Raw genomic sequence first — 15,932 nt, forward strand, 5'->3', positions numbered from 1 at the left:
AAGGAACGTTGAATTGGCCAGGTGTTGGAATGACACCAAATTATTAAGGGTGGTGAAAAGCTCATCAGACTGCAAATAGCTATAAAGGGTTCTCTCTAATCTAGATGAATGGACAAACAAGGTTCAATATAAGGGTAAAGTGATGCACGTATCTTCAAATATAAACCAAAAGGGTCTGAAATGATGGTGACTAACCAGGAATATGATCTTAGGATCATGGTGAATAATTCAAAGAAAACTTAAATTAGCATGCAACAGCTGTGAAAAAAGGCAGATTATATGCTAGGGATCATGATGAAAGGGACTGAATATGCCCCTATACACTCATGGAACAAAGTTCTTACTTTTTCTTTTTTAAAAATATATAATTTGTGCACCATTTTTCTAGTTACTGAAAAGCAATTAATGATTCAAAATAACAACAACAACAACAACGAAACGGCTCTCCCTGCCCCATCTCAAAACAGCTACCACAGTGCTGGAAATACTACAACCCGATAAAATACTACAACTTGATAAAACTGACCGGCAGCAGATTCCAGACAGAGGAAAGCAAGAACGTTGTCACACTGCACGTAATTAATGGCTGGAGTTTCCTGGCACCAGATGTGGTGACAGCCATGTGCTTCGATGGCTTTAAAAGGAGATCAGCTAAAGTGCATGGGGTGAGCTGACTAGTGCAATTGTCTCACTTGGCTGGAGCGGTGGTTGGAGCCATTGCGAAAGGCTGCGTGGTCACACTTTCCTGCCTTATTTGCCCCCAACTACTTCCTTCCTTGCCCCCCTCTCCACCCTCCTGCTGAAGTAAAATGGTTTTGCCCAGTTCTCTCGTTTTGTTTTTAAATTGAACTGTTACCACAAGCATCAGCACTAGTGACATTGAGAGCAGAAATAATAGTGCTAGCAAGGAGACAGGACTGGATATATGTATGGGAGGAGGAGGCCTGCCGATCTGTCTGATCACGCACACATTAATCCCAGGAGTGGGGCATTACAAGCTTCATAAATGCAGTCTTAACCACTCAGCTCAAGGCCATGCTGCCACCAGAATCTCCTCACTGCCTGCCTGCCTGCCTGCCTTCCCTTGCTGGCTTTCAGCCTCCAGACACGACAAACCAGCACATTCAAGAGTACAGTGCCTGCCTCACACCCAAAGTGTGGGTGCTGCTAGAGTAGAATGTCAATTTATTACAAATATGGAATGGGTATTATGTGGCACTTGGAACAGTGCCAGTCCACAGAGCAAAGTGGTCAAGTGGGCCTATATCAGTGCTGGCTCTGACCTGGAGGAATGCTCTGTCCCATGAGACCAGGGCCCTGCAGGATTTAACTTCCTTCCGCAGGGCCTGTAAGACAGAGCTATTCCGTCTGGCTTTCAATCTGAACTTAGCCTGATCTTTAATTCCCCTTCCTCCCCCCCCCCCCTTTATGAAGATTACCCGCTCTGGGATCCCACAGCTAATTCTCCCCTGGTCTCCTCGCTGGCCCAAATAGGACTAATTTAGCCAGCTAGCCCTGGTGATCATCTAATGTTTATTGGATGGATTTTCCTCTAAATTGATTTTTGAATTCTGAATTTATTGTTATCCATGTTTTATATTGTATTTTATGCTGTTTTTTGTTGCATCAATTAAGTGTTTAAAATTTGCTGTTAGCCGCCCTGAGCCCGGTTTTCTGAACCAGGAAGGGTGGGGTATGTATGTATGTATGTATGTATAAATAAATAAATAAATAAATAAATAAAATTTATTAAGGTGATCACACAGATACACTGGTCCCAAGTTCTTAAGGGCTTTATATATTATTAGTAACACATTGAACTTGGCCACCAGGGCACAAGTGTTACATGCCAATAAGGTCTCCATCCTGTCAGTAGTTATACTGCAGCATTCTGCACTAACTGCGGACAATTTAGACTTCAGTGTTGACATACAAATTCCATTTGGATTGTACAAGGCAGATCTTTTTTATGCTCGCTGTCATTTTTTTAAAAAAAATATATTCAAAAAACAGACATACAGAGAACAACGAACAGACATACCCAAAAATAGACATACAAAAAAGAAAGAAAAAGAAACTTACACTGTACATAAATGAAAACCAATACCGTCTAATATGCCCGCATGTGACTTCCCTTCACCACCACTGGACATTCTGTCTAGTTATTAATCTTATTAACTTTGCGTCTTTTAAATATTATTCCTTATTTATCTATTTCGTCTGATTATCTACTTTGCAAACTTAGTCTATGCATATCAACATATTATCCTTAGAACAGTATTTTTTCATAGTCCCAAAGCATTGCCATTCCTTCCTTAATTTCTGATTTGTCTGATGTCTTATGGCTGCTGTTAACTTCGCCAGTTTTATAAATTCACATAGTTTACTTATCCATTCATCTTTTGTTGGGATAACAACTCCCTTCCAATTTTTAGCAAGTAATAATCTGGCTATGGCTGTGGCATATAAAAATAGCCTTTTCTTATCCTGTGGGATGTCTTTTCCCAAAACACCTAATAAATATGCCTCTGGTTTCTTTTCAATAGAAGTTTTAAACATCTTTTTTAGCTCTTCATGAATACACCCCTAGAATTTTTTAATTTTCTCACAGCCTCTGGTTTGTCTTTGCAGTGTGGTGTAGTGGTTAAGAGCGGTAGACTCGTAATCTGGTGAACCGGGTTCGCTTCCCTGCTCCTCCACATGCAGCTGCTGGGTGACCTTGGGCCAGTCACACTTCTCTGAAGTCTCTTAGCCCCACTCACCTCACAGAGTGTTTGTTGTGGGGGAGGAAGGGAAAGGAGAATGTTAGCCGCTTTGAGACTCCTTCGAGTAGTGATAAAGCGAAATATCAAATCCAAACTCTTCTTCTTCATCATCATACATGCATCATTGTCCCCTATACCACCTATAGAACATTTTCACTATATTCTCTTTAACAGTGTAACAGGCAGTAAAGCTGATGTCCGACCTCCAAAGCCTTTTCCACTGTTCCATATATACTGTGTGGCCGATATCTTGTGCCCATTTGACCATACCTTCTTTTAGTTCCTCATCTTTTAGATCGCATTTCAATAAAAGGTCATAAGTTTTGAATATTAATATATTATTATTTTTTAATAATACTTTTCGTAATTTAGATTCTTCTCTCCAAAACTCTGTTTTTTTTTGTCTGAATTAAATACATTATTTAATTGATGATATTGAAGCCAGTCGGTGAGGTAATGTCTTATCTCCTCAAATGTTTTGAGCTTCAGTTGTTCCTGATCTTCTTTTAATAATTGACTATAATTTGCCCAATTACTTTCCATATTTAATTTTTTTACTGCAAATGCCTCTAGCGGGGACAGCCACCATGGCGTTTTTGGTTCTAATTATTGTTGATAGCTGGTCCACGCCTTGTATAGAGCAGTCCTTACTATATGGTTAGTTAATCCTCTGTGAACTTTCACCTTGTTGTAGCCGAGGTAGGCCTGCCACCCATATCTGTTATTAACACTTTCCAGATCTAATGTATCTGTGTTCTCTAGAGATATCATTTTGATCAATTATTAAGATTACCATCTTTTTACCTGTTTTAGAATGCCTTTTTTTCTCAGAAAAAATTGCAGATGTATTTGTCACCTTGGGCAACTTTAGGTGTAAGGGCAGAATATAACACAATAAAACTTATTGCAGAAAGCTAAACTTTCCAGAGTGGCTTAACAATCAACGCCTTCTCACAGGGAACTCTGAGAATCATTTATGTGAGGGGAACCGAGGCCTCCTAACCACTGTCAGCACCCTTAATAAACTACAGCTCCCAGAGTCCTTTTGGGGAAGTCATGGCAGTTTGAAGCGGTATAATAGAGTTTTAATATTTGCTGTGAATTTGGCCTCAGTCTGGTTCCTTGTGCCTAACCCTGGTTTGTCTTTGCATGCCTGTCTTGCCCTACCATTATCTGGCAATCTTGTGTGTGAGGTCTTGTACACTGTAGGCTTGTGTCCTAACCATGGCCTACACCTGCCAGACTAGGACAGCTACCCCTGTGCTAAGAAGACTGAAACTTTTCCACTGAGCTCAGTTGGGAAACTAAGTACAGGGCCTCAGATGCTTCTGCCACATGAATATTTCCATGTTTGCATGGAGTAACATCAAGCGAGCAACAGAAGAGTCAGTAACACATATTTTCATTTTGCCACCGCTATTGAGTCTTCAGAGAGAACCTGAAACATCAGTATTCTTGGAAATCAATATTAAGCCTAATGCTACTGTCAGCTTTATGTGAGGCTAATGGCTTAATGCTAACTCATTAACATTAGCCTTGTTTCATTCCCTATCAGGAAACCAATTGTGGCAAAATCCTGTCGCTTGGTTCTATGAATGACTGTGTTGGGAAGTGAATATTTACAGTACTGCACAACAATGGCCGAGCCCACACAATGGTCAAGTTCAAGCAACAACTCAAGGATTATGAGGCCAGGAACAAGCATTGGGACTAAACACTCCCCTCCTTGCATTGTGTATGAGCTTCAGCAATGAAGATTCTTTCTTGTGTTCAGTCAGTGTTTCCCCAGTACATTCAAAACAGGGAATTCTGGCTTAATACTAGTTAAAGAATCAGAAAAATTAGCCAGGAATGATGACCCAAGCCTGTCAGGAGCCACTGTGCTGATGCCATGTATGGTTCAGGACACCACAGTCAAAAAGCATTAGGATGGCTAACTCACAACCACCAAAGTTCAGGAAAATTAGCTTGCAACTCAGGACATAGTTATGGCAACAGGCAATGACGGGCAGAGTGTGATGTACAAGAAGATAGGCCTCAGATTAGTTTGCCCTGAGTGCTCACTGAAAGGACAGATCCTGAAGCTGAGATTCCAGTACTTTGGCCACCTCATGAGAAGAGAAGACTCCCTGGAAAAGACCCCGGTGTTGGGAAAGATGGAGGGCACAAGGAGAAGGGGACGACAGAGGACGAGATGGTTGGATAGAGTTCTTGAAGCTACCAGCATGAGTTTGACCAAACTGCGGGAGGCAGTGGAAGACAGGAGTGCCTGGCATGCTCTGGTCCATGGGGTCACGAAGAGTCAGACATGACTAAATGACTAAACAACAACAACAAACAACAACAATGAGAGGCACTTTGTTACAGACATTGCTTTTTTCAATAGAAAACAAGGTGCCGGTACTCACCATGAAGTTGTTACAGTAGGTGCCACACTTTGAAAATTTGGGGTGAGGAAGGTTCCCTTGAGTACCCCCGGGGGGGGGGACACTGGTTATAGAGCTGGATAAGTGACGGTGGCAGAGGTGGTGGCTGGGTTCCATTACACAGAATTGGTCTTCAATGTCATTGCTTTTTGCAAATGAATGGAAAGCAGGCCAGTGATAGCTCCTTCCTCAGCTGACATGTATGGATTAGCTGAGGGCTGTGTATGCATGCACATGAGATTAAGTGTGTGAGAGCATGGGGAGACAATGCCTAATGCTGCTATGCAGCCCCTGGAGAGTTGACCAAGGACGAATATGGTCCTCAGGCCAAGAAAAGGTTAGCTACCCCTGGGGTAAATGGTTGGGACAATCATCACAATCAAGAAACATATACTTTCTAAGTACAATATATGTTTCTGCATTCAAACACTCTGCATTCATGTTGCCTTTTCTAGATAGTAACAATCGCTACAATAAAAGCCAATTCAAAGTTTTGTTTGTTCAGGAGAGAACATTAAATAATTGCATCACTAGCCTGACGTGGGCAACCCTAAGAGCAGCACCAAAAGAAGAGGCTGTGTGGCACAAACCGTGGGGATGACAGAATGTGTGGGGACAAGATGGGGACCACTCACCTAGGTGCCTTCCGTTTAAGCCATCTGCAGAGCCAAATATCTCAGCACAAGCTCTATGCCAAACATTCAAACAAGCTGTTTCACTTGGAGTGCAGCTGACATGCAGCGCAGTTGACTTCATGGGCTCCACTCGCCTTGCCCAGGGTGTTATCTGCTCCCGGATACATGGACACACATCTATAGGATAGGCAGGCTCACAGTGGACCAACACAAACTTTAAAGTGAACAAAGCTTAGTCTGTGGGGCTTATACTTTATTGGTTAATCATTACCAAGGCTTGAAAAGAAACTGAATTCTGCCTTCTTTTGGCAGGGTACCAATCGCTAAAAGGATAACTGTGTATACCATGATCATTTACTCTCCAAAGCGGGATTGGCTTTGGTCCCATCATCTCTTTTGTGGACTAGATCTGATAGGTTGTTAAATCAAAGGAATTAATATTTCATCACCTGTTTTCGCTTGGAGGTCTGATTGGATGACTGACCTTTTCTTCTTTCTGCCCCATCAAAAACCCTTCCAACAGGGGTTTACGTCTTGCCTAATGAGGTGTATTGTCAGTGTCACTGAACCATGATAGCCTTTTTATGAACTGTTCACTGAACAGCATCTTTCTGGACTGCAGGCCATCTTGCAAATCGCCATATGGTCCTCTTGGAAGTTTCATTTCAATGATAAAACCCCCAGGAACCGGGGCTGTAATGACATTCCCCCACCCGCCAATGCTACTTCACGTCCTCCTGATTTAAGAGGCCAATACTACTCCCCTGGATTGCAGCACCTTCGGTGAGCTCAAGTAATTTTACTTTTGACTATTGTATCAAATTCATTCTGCTACTTCTTGAAAGATATTTGTGATATTTTTTTATCATGAGTAGATTGGAGGTGTTGTTCCTCCCCTGCTATTCCCTCGAAGAGGAAAAGTTTCGTCCACTCACAACTCAAGGAAATGAATTACAGTGGTACCTCGCAAGACGAATGCCTCGCAAGACAAAAAACTCGCTAGACGAAAGGTTTTTCCATTTGCGAGTTGACTCGCAAGACGAATTTCCCTATGGGCTTGCTTCGCAAGACGAAAACGTCTCGCGACTTTGTTTCCTTTGTCTAAATAATAATTCGCAAGACGAAAAATTCGCTAGACGACAAAACTTGCGGAACGAATTAATTTCGTCTTGCGGGGCACCACTGTAGAATGGGAGTCTTTCTTTAAAAGACTTTAATACCTCTTGCATGCTGCTCCCAAACCGCTCTTTAGTGCTCAATCAGAGCAAATGGCAATTTGGATTTTCTCTAGGCTGTAGCTTGCTCCAATTTAAAACTAAAGAGCGGGTTTTCCCTGGGAAAGGAGCAGGGCAAGAGGAAAACCACTTGGACTCATGCGTTTTAAACGCGGGACAAGCAGAAGTGTAGACAAGCCCTGAAATGCAGGATGTTCAAGCACAAAGCACCTTAAATACTAGCACTGTAAGAAGAATCTGCTGCATCAGGCAGTCCAGCATCATCTTCTCACAGTAGTCAACTAGATGTCAACCTGATGAAGAATGGTAGAAGGAATATAAACTAAACCTTCCTCCTGTGATAAAGAACAGATATGGAGAACTGCGGGGTCCAGTATTTTTTTAATCCAGGTTTTTTTTTTGCCAACCTGGTGCCCTCATTAGCCCCAGCTAGCATGGCTCTCCTGGATTGGGCTGAAGGAAACCGTAGTCCAAAACAGCTGGAAGGCACCAGATTGGTGAAAGCTGCCAAGATCAAAAAACCCCAAACAACTGAGAATAGGGTACTCTTCTGCTTGCTCACTCTTTTTCTTTTGTTGGGGTGGAGCATCAAAGGGGGGGGGCTCACTCTGGTAAAGCTGGAAGCCCTGTACGAACTCCCATCAGGATGCCTCAGACACTTGGTTGCAGATGTAGTTCGGCAACTCAACTCCCACAACCACAGATGGCAACATTTGCAATGACCTGCAAAGATGTATTACGCACAAGTCAGTTAATCTTTGGCAATTCAGTGTAGTTAAGACAGCAAGCTTAGATTAAGTGGTTTTCTTTTAATGAAAAAAGACAGAATGCTTTCATTTTCCTACATGTCCCAGTCCAGATGCAGTTTCAAAACCTATCAAGCAATTGACTCTCTTGTTACTAAGAATGCTAAACATATTAGGATTAATCCGTTCCCTTCGCTGCCTTTTGCAGTCAACTCCTTGAAAGTCGGTTAACGTTTGGAGCCCCACTGTACATATAACCTTTGTGTTCTACACAAAGCCGTTTGAATTTTTTACTTTCAGATGCTGGGTAGAAAAGTTGTTCAATCTTGCAAACACAAACAGAAACCTAAAACCCACCCAATCCTCCAGTAATTCTGTGCTTCCACTAGTTCTCGTGTTAAAAAAATAGCGCAATGACAACAACAAAACAAAAAAGTACTCGCAGAGAAGCAGCCGTCGCCGACTGCAAACAAAGGGAGCTGAGCCGTGGGCTGGGTGTCATGTTACTCAACCATCTCTTTAAATCGCATGATACTCGCCACCGCCTTCTCTCCTCTCCCTCTCTAACTCCCCCCCCCTCAATTTTCTAAACACAAGCGTGACGGACAAGCCACGCTATCCAATGGCAAAGAGAAGGACAGTTTTGGCGCCTTGCCACACTTCGCCTTTCACCCAATAAGGAGCCTGGGGAGGCGGTCCGACGCCCTGGGTAGAATGGAGCGTCTACCAATGGCAAGAGTGTTATTGCAGAGAAATAGTATTATGTTAATCGATGTTTTGCTCGAACTCACTCGGTGAGAGCTTTAAAAAGCGAGGCAGCCCCAGGCAGGCTTGCTAGAAGCGGAGCGAGGCGCGGAAGGTGGGCAGGTTAAGGCGGAGGGGATCGGGGCGCGCGCAGGTTATTCCGGGCCCCCAGCGAAGGGAGGCGGCGAAAGCCCAGCTCTGCTCTCCGGGGTTGTGATTTGGATTTGCCAAGGCGATCGGACCCGCTGCCTCGTCGGGCGGAGAAGGAAGGAACCTGCCCGCTCCCTCTTACTACTACTACTACTATTACTACTACTACTAGGCGCCGCCACCATCATGTCCAACGTGCACCTCTCGAGCGCCTCGGCTCTGGAGCGCCTGGCGGCTCGGCGGACTTTCCCGCTGCACGCTCGCACCGGGGTGTGCAGGAACCTCTTTGGCCCCGTGGATCACGACGAGCTGAACCGGGACCTGAAGAGCAAGCTGCGGGAGATGTGCGAGGACGGCCAGAAGCGCTGGGACTACAACTTCCAGAGCGACACGCCGCTGGGCGGCCCGGGCAGGCTGCAGTGGGAAGAGGTGGACGGAGGCGCCGTGCCCGCTTTCTACCGGGAGACGCTGCAGGTCGGCAAGTGCCGCTTCCCGGTGCTGGTGATCCGCTCCAAGGCGCCTCCGCCGCCTCCGGGAAGCGCGGAGGCGCCTCCGGAGGCCGATCCCCAGGGGACGGGGGTGCCCTCGGCCCCCTCCTCGCTCAGCTCTCCGGGCAAGACGGCCCCCTTGGAAAGCACTAGGTCGGCGGGCGAGGAGCGCCTCAACCAGGAGAACCGGGCCGCTCAGCTCCACAGCTACTCAGGGATTATAATCAAGCCTGTCCCGTGCGCCGCGGCGGCGCTGAAAAGGGCGTCGTCGGCCAGTGTAGCGCACATCACAGGTAAGCAGCGCCGCCGTCGGATTGGGTTGCACTTGTGCCTGTTTTTTTGGGGGGGTTGCTCCCACTTTGCCCCTCCCAGCCCGAGTTATGGGGGCGCCCCACCCCTTCCTCATCTGCGCGGCGTCTTAAAACGTTGCCCGGAGGCGCTGCCTCTGCTTAAAATTCCGCGCAGGTACCCGGGGGTTGGTGGAGCGGGGAAGGAAAATGCTTACGCAGCACATCGCGGCGGCGGCGGCGGCTGCCTCCCCTTTGCGACGTAAACAAACCCCAGCAGCTGCGGCGCCCGCCGCTCGCCGACAGGGGGAGCCCAGAGCCAGGCGCTCCGTGGCGGCGCCCGGGCGAGCCAAGCAGGGCGGGTCCCTGGTGTGCAACGCGATTGTTTTTCTCCCGTTCCTGACCGAGGGTGGGGTGTGTCCCTTTCCAGCTCGAAGCTCTTGGCTCGGGTGACCCAAAAAAAATAATAATAACGCACACGCACAGAATCCCTGCTAATCCCTCCCCTCCCTCTTTCTCCTGGGTCCGCAGATTTCTTCGCCAAGCGGAAAAGAGTCGTAGACTCGAAAGTGTCCGGGGATCATCCCAGCGCCTTGCCAGCTTCGGTCTCTGCTGTCCCCGCCGAGCAGACCCCCCGGAAAAGGCTCCGATGAACGAGGTGAGCGAGCGGTGGGTGCACGTCAAGATCGGCTATTTTTTAATACTTAGAAAGGGTGCAAGTGTTTTTTTTGGGGGGGGGAGGGGGGATTTCGATCGGCCTTGGGAAGCAGCTCGCCCCTTCTGCTCCGCCCTGCCTCTCGGAGAGGGGCGACCTCTCGTGCGTGACTGGTCGTTTGCAGAACAGTTGGGGCCGCTGCCAAAACTTGGCGGGGATTGCAAGGGAATGGGAAGGTAGCGGAGGCTTGCAAAAGGAGCCTCTCCTGACTGGTCAGTTGGGTGTGTTCCCCATTCCTCTCCCCCGGGCCCCCGATCTGGAGTAACTTCCTGATGGTCAGATATTGCATGGGGCTTGCTTGCTTTTTTCACTCTTTTTTAAAGCCATTCCTCCCCCTCCACCACCGCTTTTGCTGACTCATCAGTTGCTCCTCGGGGGAGGGGAGAGCGAGGAGGAGGGGGCGGGCGGGGGAGTCTCTTTGTATCGGCCAACAACTCCGTCCAGTTGCGACGTCGCCCGGGAGTCCTCTGTGCAAGTTTGTGCTATGTATGCTCTTGCTCTTCTCTTGCAGATTTTGCACTACAACACCGAAGTGATTGTTTCCTTGGAAACACAAGAGCTTGAGAGGCCCTTCCTCCTCCACACGTTAAAAGGGACTGGCAAGAGAGACCCAGAGTAGGGAGGAAGAATCCCCTGGTTGTGTGTGTGTGTTTTTTTCTTCTTCCCCGTTTTGTTTTTTCGTTCCTCCTCTTCTACTCGTGCCCCAGAAGGAACTGCTTGTACCTCCATGTAGCAAAAGTGGCCCGACTACAAGCCACCTGACGGAGCAGTGTTAATTTACAACTGTGCAATGTATTACGTTTTATATATATTAAAATTGTATTATGCCTAATGTGAGTACACTGGCCAGAAGTGTAAAAGCTTTAAAGTCATTTATATAAATGTTTAATCTCTGCTGATCTCTCAGTGCAAAACAAACAAAAAAAATGTATATTTGTAAAAAAACAAAACAAAAAAACAACTTAAGAGTTATACTAACTTATATTTTCTATTTATGTCAAGAAAAAAAAAGCGGATAACTTTGGTTGACACCCAGTAGTCTGTTTTGTGTGTTTGGTTTTTGTTTTTCTTATTTGGTTAAGCCAAAGGGCACTATATATTTGCTTTTTTGTTATTTACAAAAATGTAAATTTATTTTTATAGTGGGTTTTTTTTTGCATTCACAAAATGTAGCTATGAATCAAAATTAGTTATTACTTGAAAATAAATCTGATACAATGGTTCCTGAGCCGGTCTGTACCACTGCCACTGCAAATTTATGCCACAATGTTAAAATAAAAAGGAATCAAATGTCAATAAGCCGCCTTGGTGTTTATAGCTTTTATTCTTATCACTCTGTGATTGGAACCCCCACCACACTGCACACAATTTTATTTTCTTTGGCATCTTAAAATTCAGTGTAACATCACTGTTAATATTATGCAATAACGGTCATTGGTTCCTTATGTAAGAGCAGGACTGTCAGCCTCTGTGTACTTTGAGAGCAAACCTGATGGATAGACTGACATTAGATTAAAGTTATGTTCACCTCACACCTGATTAAACAACTTGCATAAGAATGTTTGGCTGCAGACGTTGTACTGCACAAAAACCACACTCAAGGCAATCTTAGCCCTATTCCATTGTCTCTCTCCCACACCCAGTGGATACCTGCATTGAAGAGAAAAGCTGGGTATCTCTTTGGCCCTACCACACTGTCTCATCCCCATGTTTCAGATCCACTACCTGTCTACACCTTGGGATGGGAGATTTGAAGCAGGGAGCCTATTCGCATGGCCTAATCTATTTTTTTAAATTTTTTTTGCACCACCACCATCTAACATCAGAAGGTACCATTATTAGCATTATTAACTAGTGCAAGGAAAAACATAAGCCATAAAACACAAGCATCCTTATGTCACATTCAAATTCTCTGCCGTGAACGTTCCAGTACCACCAGTCTGGTATGGTTCACACTGGAGAGACACAAATTTGTTCTATCACATGGACTACCAAAAAAAGCAGTCCAGCACTGAATGTGAACTGCTAGCTGTGCCTTTCGAATTGTGATTTGCATAAAACTAGCAAGTGATATTTTTCAAGGTACAGAGATACATACATAATTTGTATGCTGCCTTTCCATAGTTAAATATTGGGGCGGCTTATAACATGAAAAAAATACATAATTACAAATACAGCAAAAGTCACGAACAATAAAACCTCAGAAAGTACACAACTAAACTGAACAATTTCCCCATATAGGATAAGATCTTAGAGAAAAAGAACTGTTAAGATCTATATAATAAATTTTGAAAAATGCAAAAATAAAATAGTTAAAAGATCTAAAATAAAAATACAAAAAAGTAATTCTCAATAACAGCAACACCCACCCCCCCAACAACAAAAACCCTAAACAGTACGCCAACACTAGTTACTGCATGTAGGGTGGCTATTAACCTTAATCCTACCTGCATCTTGTAACATAGATGTGCCATGCCTCCCTCTAGACGACATCCCTGATTATTGGCAATGATGGCTGTGAGCTGGGGATCAAAGCAGCATCTACAGAGCCATAGTTTTCCTAGCCATGCTTTGGAAAGAAGGATAATTTTATTTCAGCAGCACTGGCTTATACCTTATAATATTTAAGACTAGAGGTGCAAAGCTTCATGAAGCCAAACTGCTCGGCTGCAAAGGCACAGGATGACTGCAATTAATTGATTCTATAGATTCCTCCTGAGGAACAGTGGGAAAGGAAGCAGCGAGTTAGAATACACTCTGAAATGCATGGTGGTGGGTTGAAAAGCTGTTTGTTCTTTATAACTTGTAAAGGTGCACTCTAGGTGTTGTGTGTGTATTGGAGGCACACTGTTTTTGTCAATAGAAAAGCCATGAGGAAGGAATTTTGTATCTCCTTCTGAAAATATCATTGGCTAATGTCTTTAAAGGGTATGTGTACTCTCTCACTGTAAACTGCCCTGTGATCTTCAAATAAAGGGTGGTATAGAAATTTTATAACAATAACATTTGTTTTTAGGTGGGAGTTGAGAAATCAGTGTTAGTGTTGCATAAGATCTGACATCCATCTTTTGAATATATTTACTTCAAAAGAAGCCCCATTCATTTCTGTGGAAGCAAATGTGGTTCTGATTGTAGCCCATATGGGAAAAAAATGTTTTAAGTATGGCTCAATGGGACCTTCTGCCATAATTCTGTACTCCAGCTCATTTCCAGCGAGTGTGCACCACATTGTTAAGATGTACCCATAAAACACAGTGCCCAATACAGCCCAGGAGCAATTGCGCTGATGTAACGAACACCTGCTTTCAGCAATGTGCACATTTGTAAGAGGTTCATGAGCCTGTGAGATATGATTGGCTCCATCTCCTCTCTTGAGCTTAAAATGGCAAACGGGCATCCGTCAGTATGCTACAAAAAGTATCACTCTGTATGATGTCATTCCAAGCTTAGGATTACATTGTTAAGAGAAGTGTTTCGATTCAATGAACTCGGTAAATATTTTGGCAATGATCACAACAAAATGCAGGTTGCATTTCAGAGAGGTACTCCACATATTGCGATCTGGCCACCATAAAGAGATGTAATGGAAGGACCTCAACAACCAGTACCCTGTTTCAGTCTCTTTCTCTGCAGCCTCCAGTTCCCCTGACGTGTGCCATGCCTTGGCACACCCCTCATACACTACTGCAAAGATTTGAACTGGCCGATTAAATCTCCTAGTGACCCGTTATTTATGGATCATTGGCACGATAAACCACAGTGGCTCTTCTGCCATGTCAATGCACTCAGGGAGCCCTTAATCCTTAACTCAATAGCTGAGAGCCATTCTGGTCTTGTCCACAATAGCATATATCTTTACAAAATATTGCATCTGTTGTGCGTGCTTCCAAAAGCCTTCCCAGCACAGCCATAAATTTCCCGGAATGTCAAAATCTTGGCCTTTAATTAAATGTGCCTTATCTCTCACTCACTCACACATACAATATAGCCAGATAGATTAAGGCTGTGAGCCTAAGGGACTTCAAAATAAGTGCCAAGCAAACCGGTGGGACTTATTTTCAGGTAACACATATAAGTAAAAATTTATAGTATTCTTATTTACATGAACCATTGATTTCAATGGAACTTTACCTTTACATAAAATTGCAATCAAAAGCTTTCCTCAAAACTTACTGAACTGCAATTGCAACCCGAACTCAGAAGTAAACAGATATTATTATTATTTATTGAATTTGTTAGGCGTTTTATCTTGCCCAGGGCAACCCAAAGAAACTTACCACAAAACAGATGGACAAATAAGGGGGGGGCACATAGATATATTAAAACCAAGAGGAAAAAGGAAGATATTAAAAACATCCCACCCAGTTCTAAAAGGCCACAGTTACTTAAAGATCAGTGTTGCCTAGAGGCCAGGCAAGCTTCCTTAGAGAGAACATTCAATAAATGGGGAGCCAGCAAAGAAAAAGCCCATTCTTGTATTGCCACCCTCCTCCTCCTCCTCCTCCTCCTTTGGCAATCACTCGTACCTGAGTAAGATTGTCTCCATAAACAATGTTTTATCAATGAATCCATAAGTGACTGTGGAGGCCAATTCTGAATCCACACGTCCTTCCACAGTGGGAACATTGGTTTCCGGGCGGGAGTTGATCATGGTGTCAATTTGCCAAGCATGCCTTCCTCTTAGCACGTTTCTCCCTTGCATCCTGAGTTTGAGTGTCTTCAAAGCCCATGACACCTTTGGTAAAGGCTGTTTTCCAACTGGAGCGCTCGCAGGCCAGTGTGTCCCAGTTGTCAGTGTTTATACTACATTTTTTTAGATTTGCCTTGAGACAGTCTTTAAACCTCTTTTGTTGACCACCAGCATTATGCTTTCCATTTTTAAGTTCAGAATAGAGTAGTTGCTTTGGAAGACGATCATCAGGCACAACATGACCAGTCCAGCGAAGTTGATGTTGAAGAATCATTGCTTCAACACTTGTGATCTTTGCTTCTTCCAGTACACTGATATTAGTTCATCTGTCTTCCCAAGTGATGCGTAAAATTTTTCGGAGACACCGTTGATGGAATCTTTCAAGGAGTTGGAGATGGCGTTTATAAGTGGTCCATGTTTCACAAGCATACAGTAAAGTTGGTAGTACAATAGCTTTGTAAAGAAGCATTTTGGTTTCCCTGAGAATGTCCTGATCCTCAAACACTCTGCACTTCAGTCGGGAGAAAACTACACTCGCAGAGTTCAGGCGATGCTGGATTTCGGCATCAATGTTGGCCCTTGTGGAAAGATAACAGACCTCTCATGAAGGGGGCCTCAGATGGTGATCGCAGGGTCTGGGTCGGTTCATTTGGGAAGAGGTGTTCCTTGAGGTATTGCGATCCTGAGCCATTTAAGGCTTTATAGGTCAAAAACAGCACTTTAATTTACTTTCCATAGTGTTTAGGATCAGATGCAAGCTTACTTGGGAATGAGCCTTTTATAAGCAGTAGATGGTCCCTAAGTTCGGTTACTCATAAAGAGAATAGGATGAAACCAGTGAGATTTGCTCAAGTATAGGTCCATGTTTGGAAGCTTCAAAATAAGCCACCATGCTAGCCTGCAGCAGCAAAACAAAGTTGGTACTTTAAAGACGAACAGATTCCTTAAGCTTTGGTGAACTAGAGTTCACTTCTGATGGGGGGGGGGGATTGGAAATACAATTTTCCATACAAAACAAAATCTTGTCATGTTCAGTACCCAGATTATATCA

At 44.3% G+C, this 15,932-nt stretch overlaps 1 protein-coding gene across 1 annotated transcript; it reads left to right on the forward strand.

Annotated features, from left to right (window-relative positions):
- The first annotated feature begins 8,628 nt into the window (after nt 1-8,628).
- CDKN1C (cyclin dependent kinase inhibitor 1C) lies at nt 8,629-11,490 on the forward strand. Its single transcript, XM_028733541.2, has 3 exons — nt 8,629-9,482; nt 10,008-10,134; nt 10,703-11,490. Exons 1-2 carry the CDS (start codon nt 8,888-8,890, stop codon nt 10,127-10,129), a joined length of 717 nt encoding a protein of 238 aa, XP_028589374.2. The 5' UTR covers nt 8,629-8,887; the 3' UTR covers nt 10,130-10,134; nt 10,703-11,490.
- The last annotated feature ends 4,442 nt before the right edge of the window (nt 11,491-15,932 follow it).

The sequence above is a fragment of the Podarcis muralis genome, chromosome 1 (assembly GCF_964188315.1).
Source record: "Podarcis muralis chromosome 1, rPodMur119.hap1.1, whole genome shotgun sequence".
Taxonomy (NCBI): domain Eukaryota; kingdom Metazoa; phylum Chordata; class Lepidosauria; order Squamata; family Lacertidae; genus Podarcis; species Podarcis muralis.

Excerpts from the sequence above, each read along its gene's own strand:
- CDKN1C (XM_028733541.2), top strand. The coding sequence starts at position 8,888 with ATGTCCAACGTGCACCTCTCGAGCGCCTCGGCTCTGGAGCGCCTGGCG. Across the intron at positions 9,483-10,007 it reads CAGTGTAGCGCACATCACAG|ATTTCTTCGCCAAGCGGAAA; the intron begins GTAAGCAGCGCC and ends CTGGGTCCGCAG.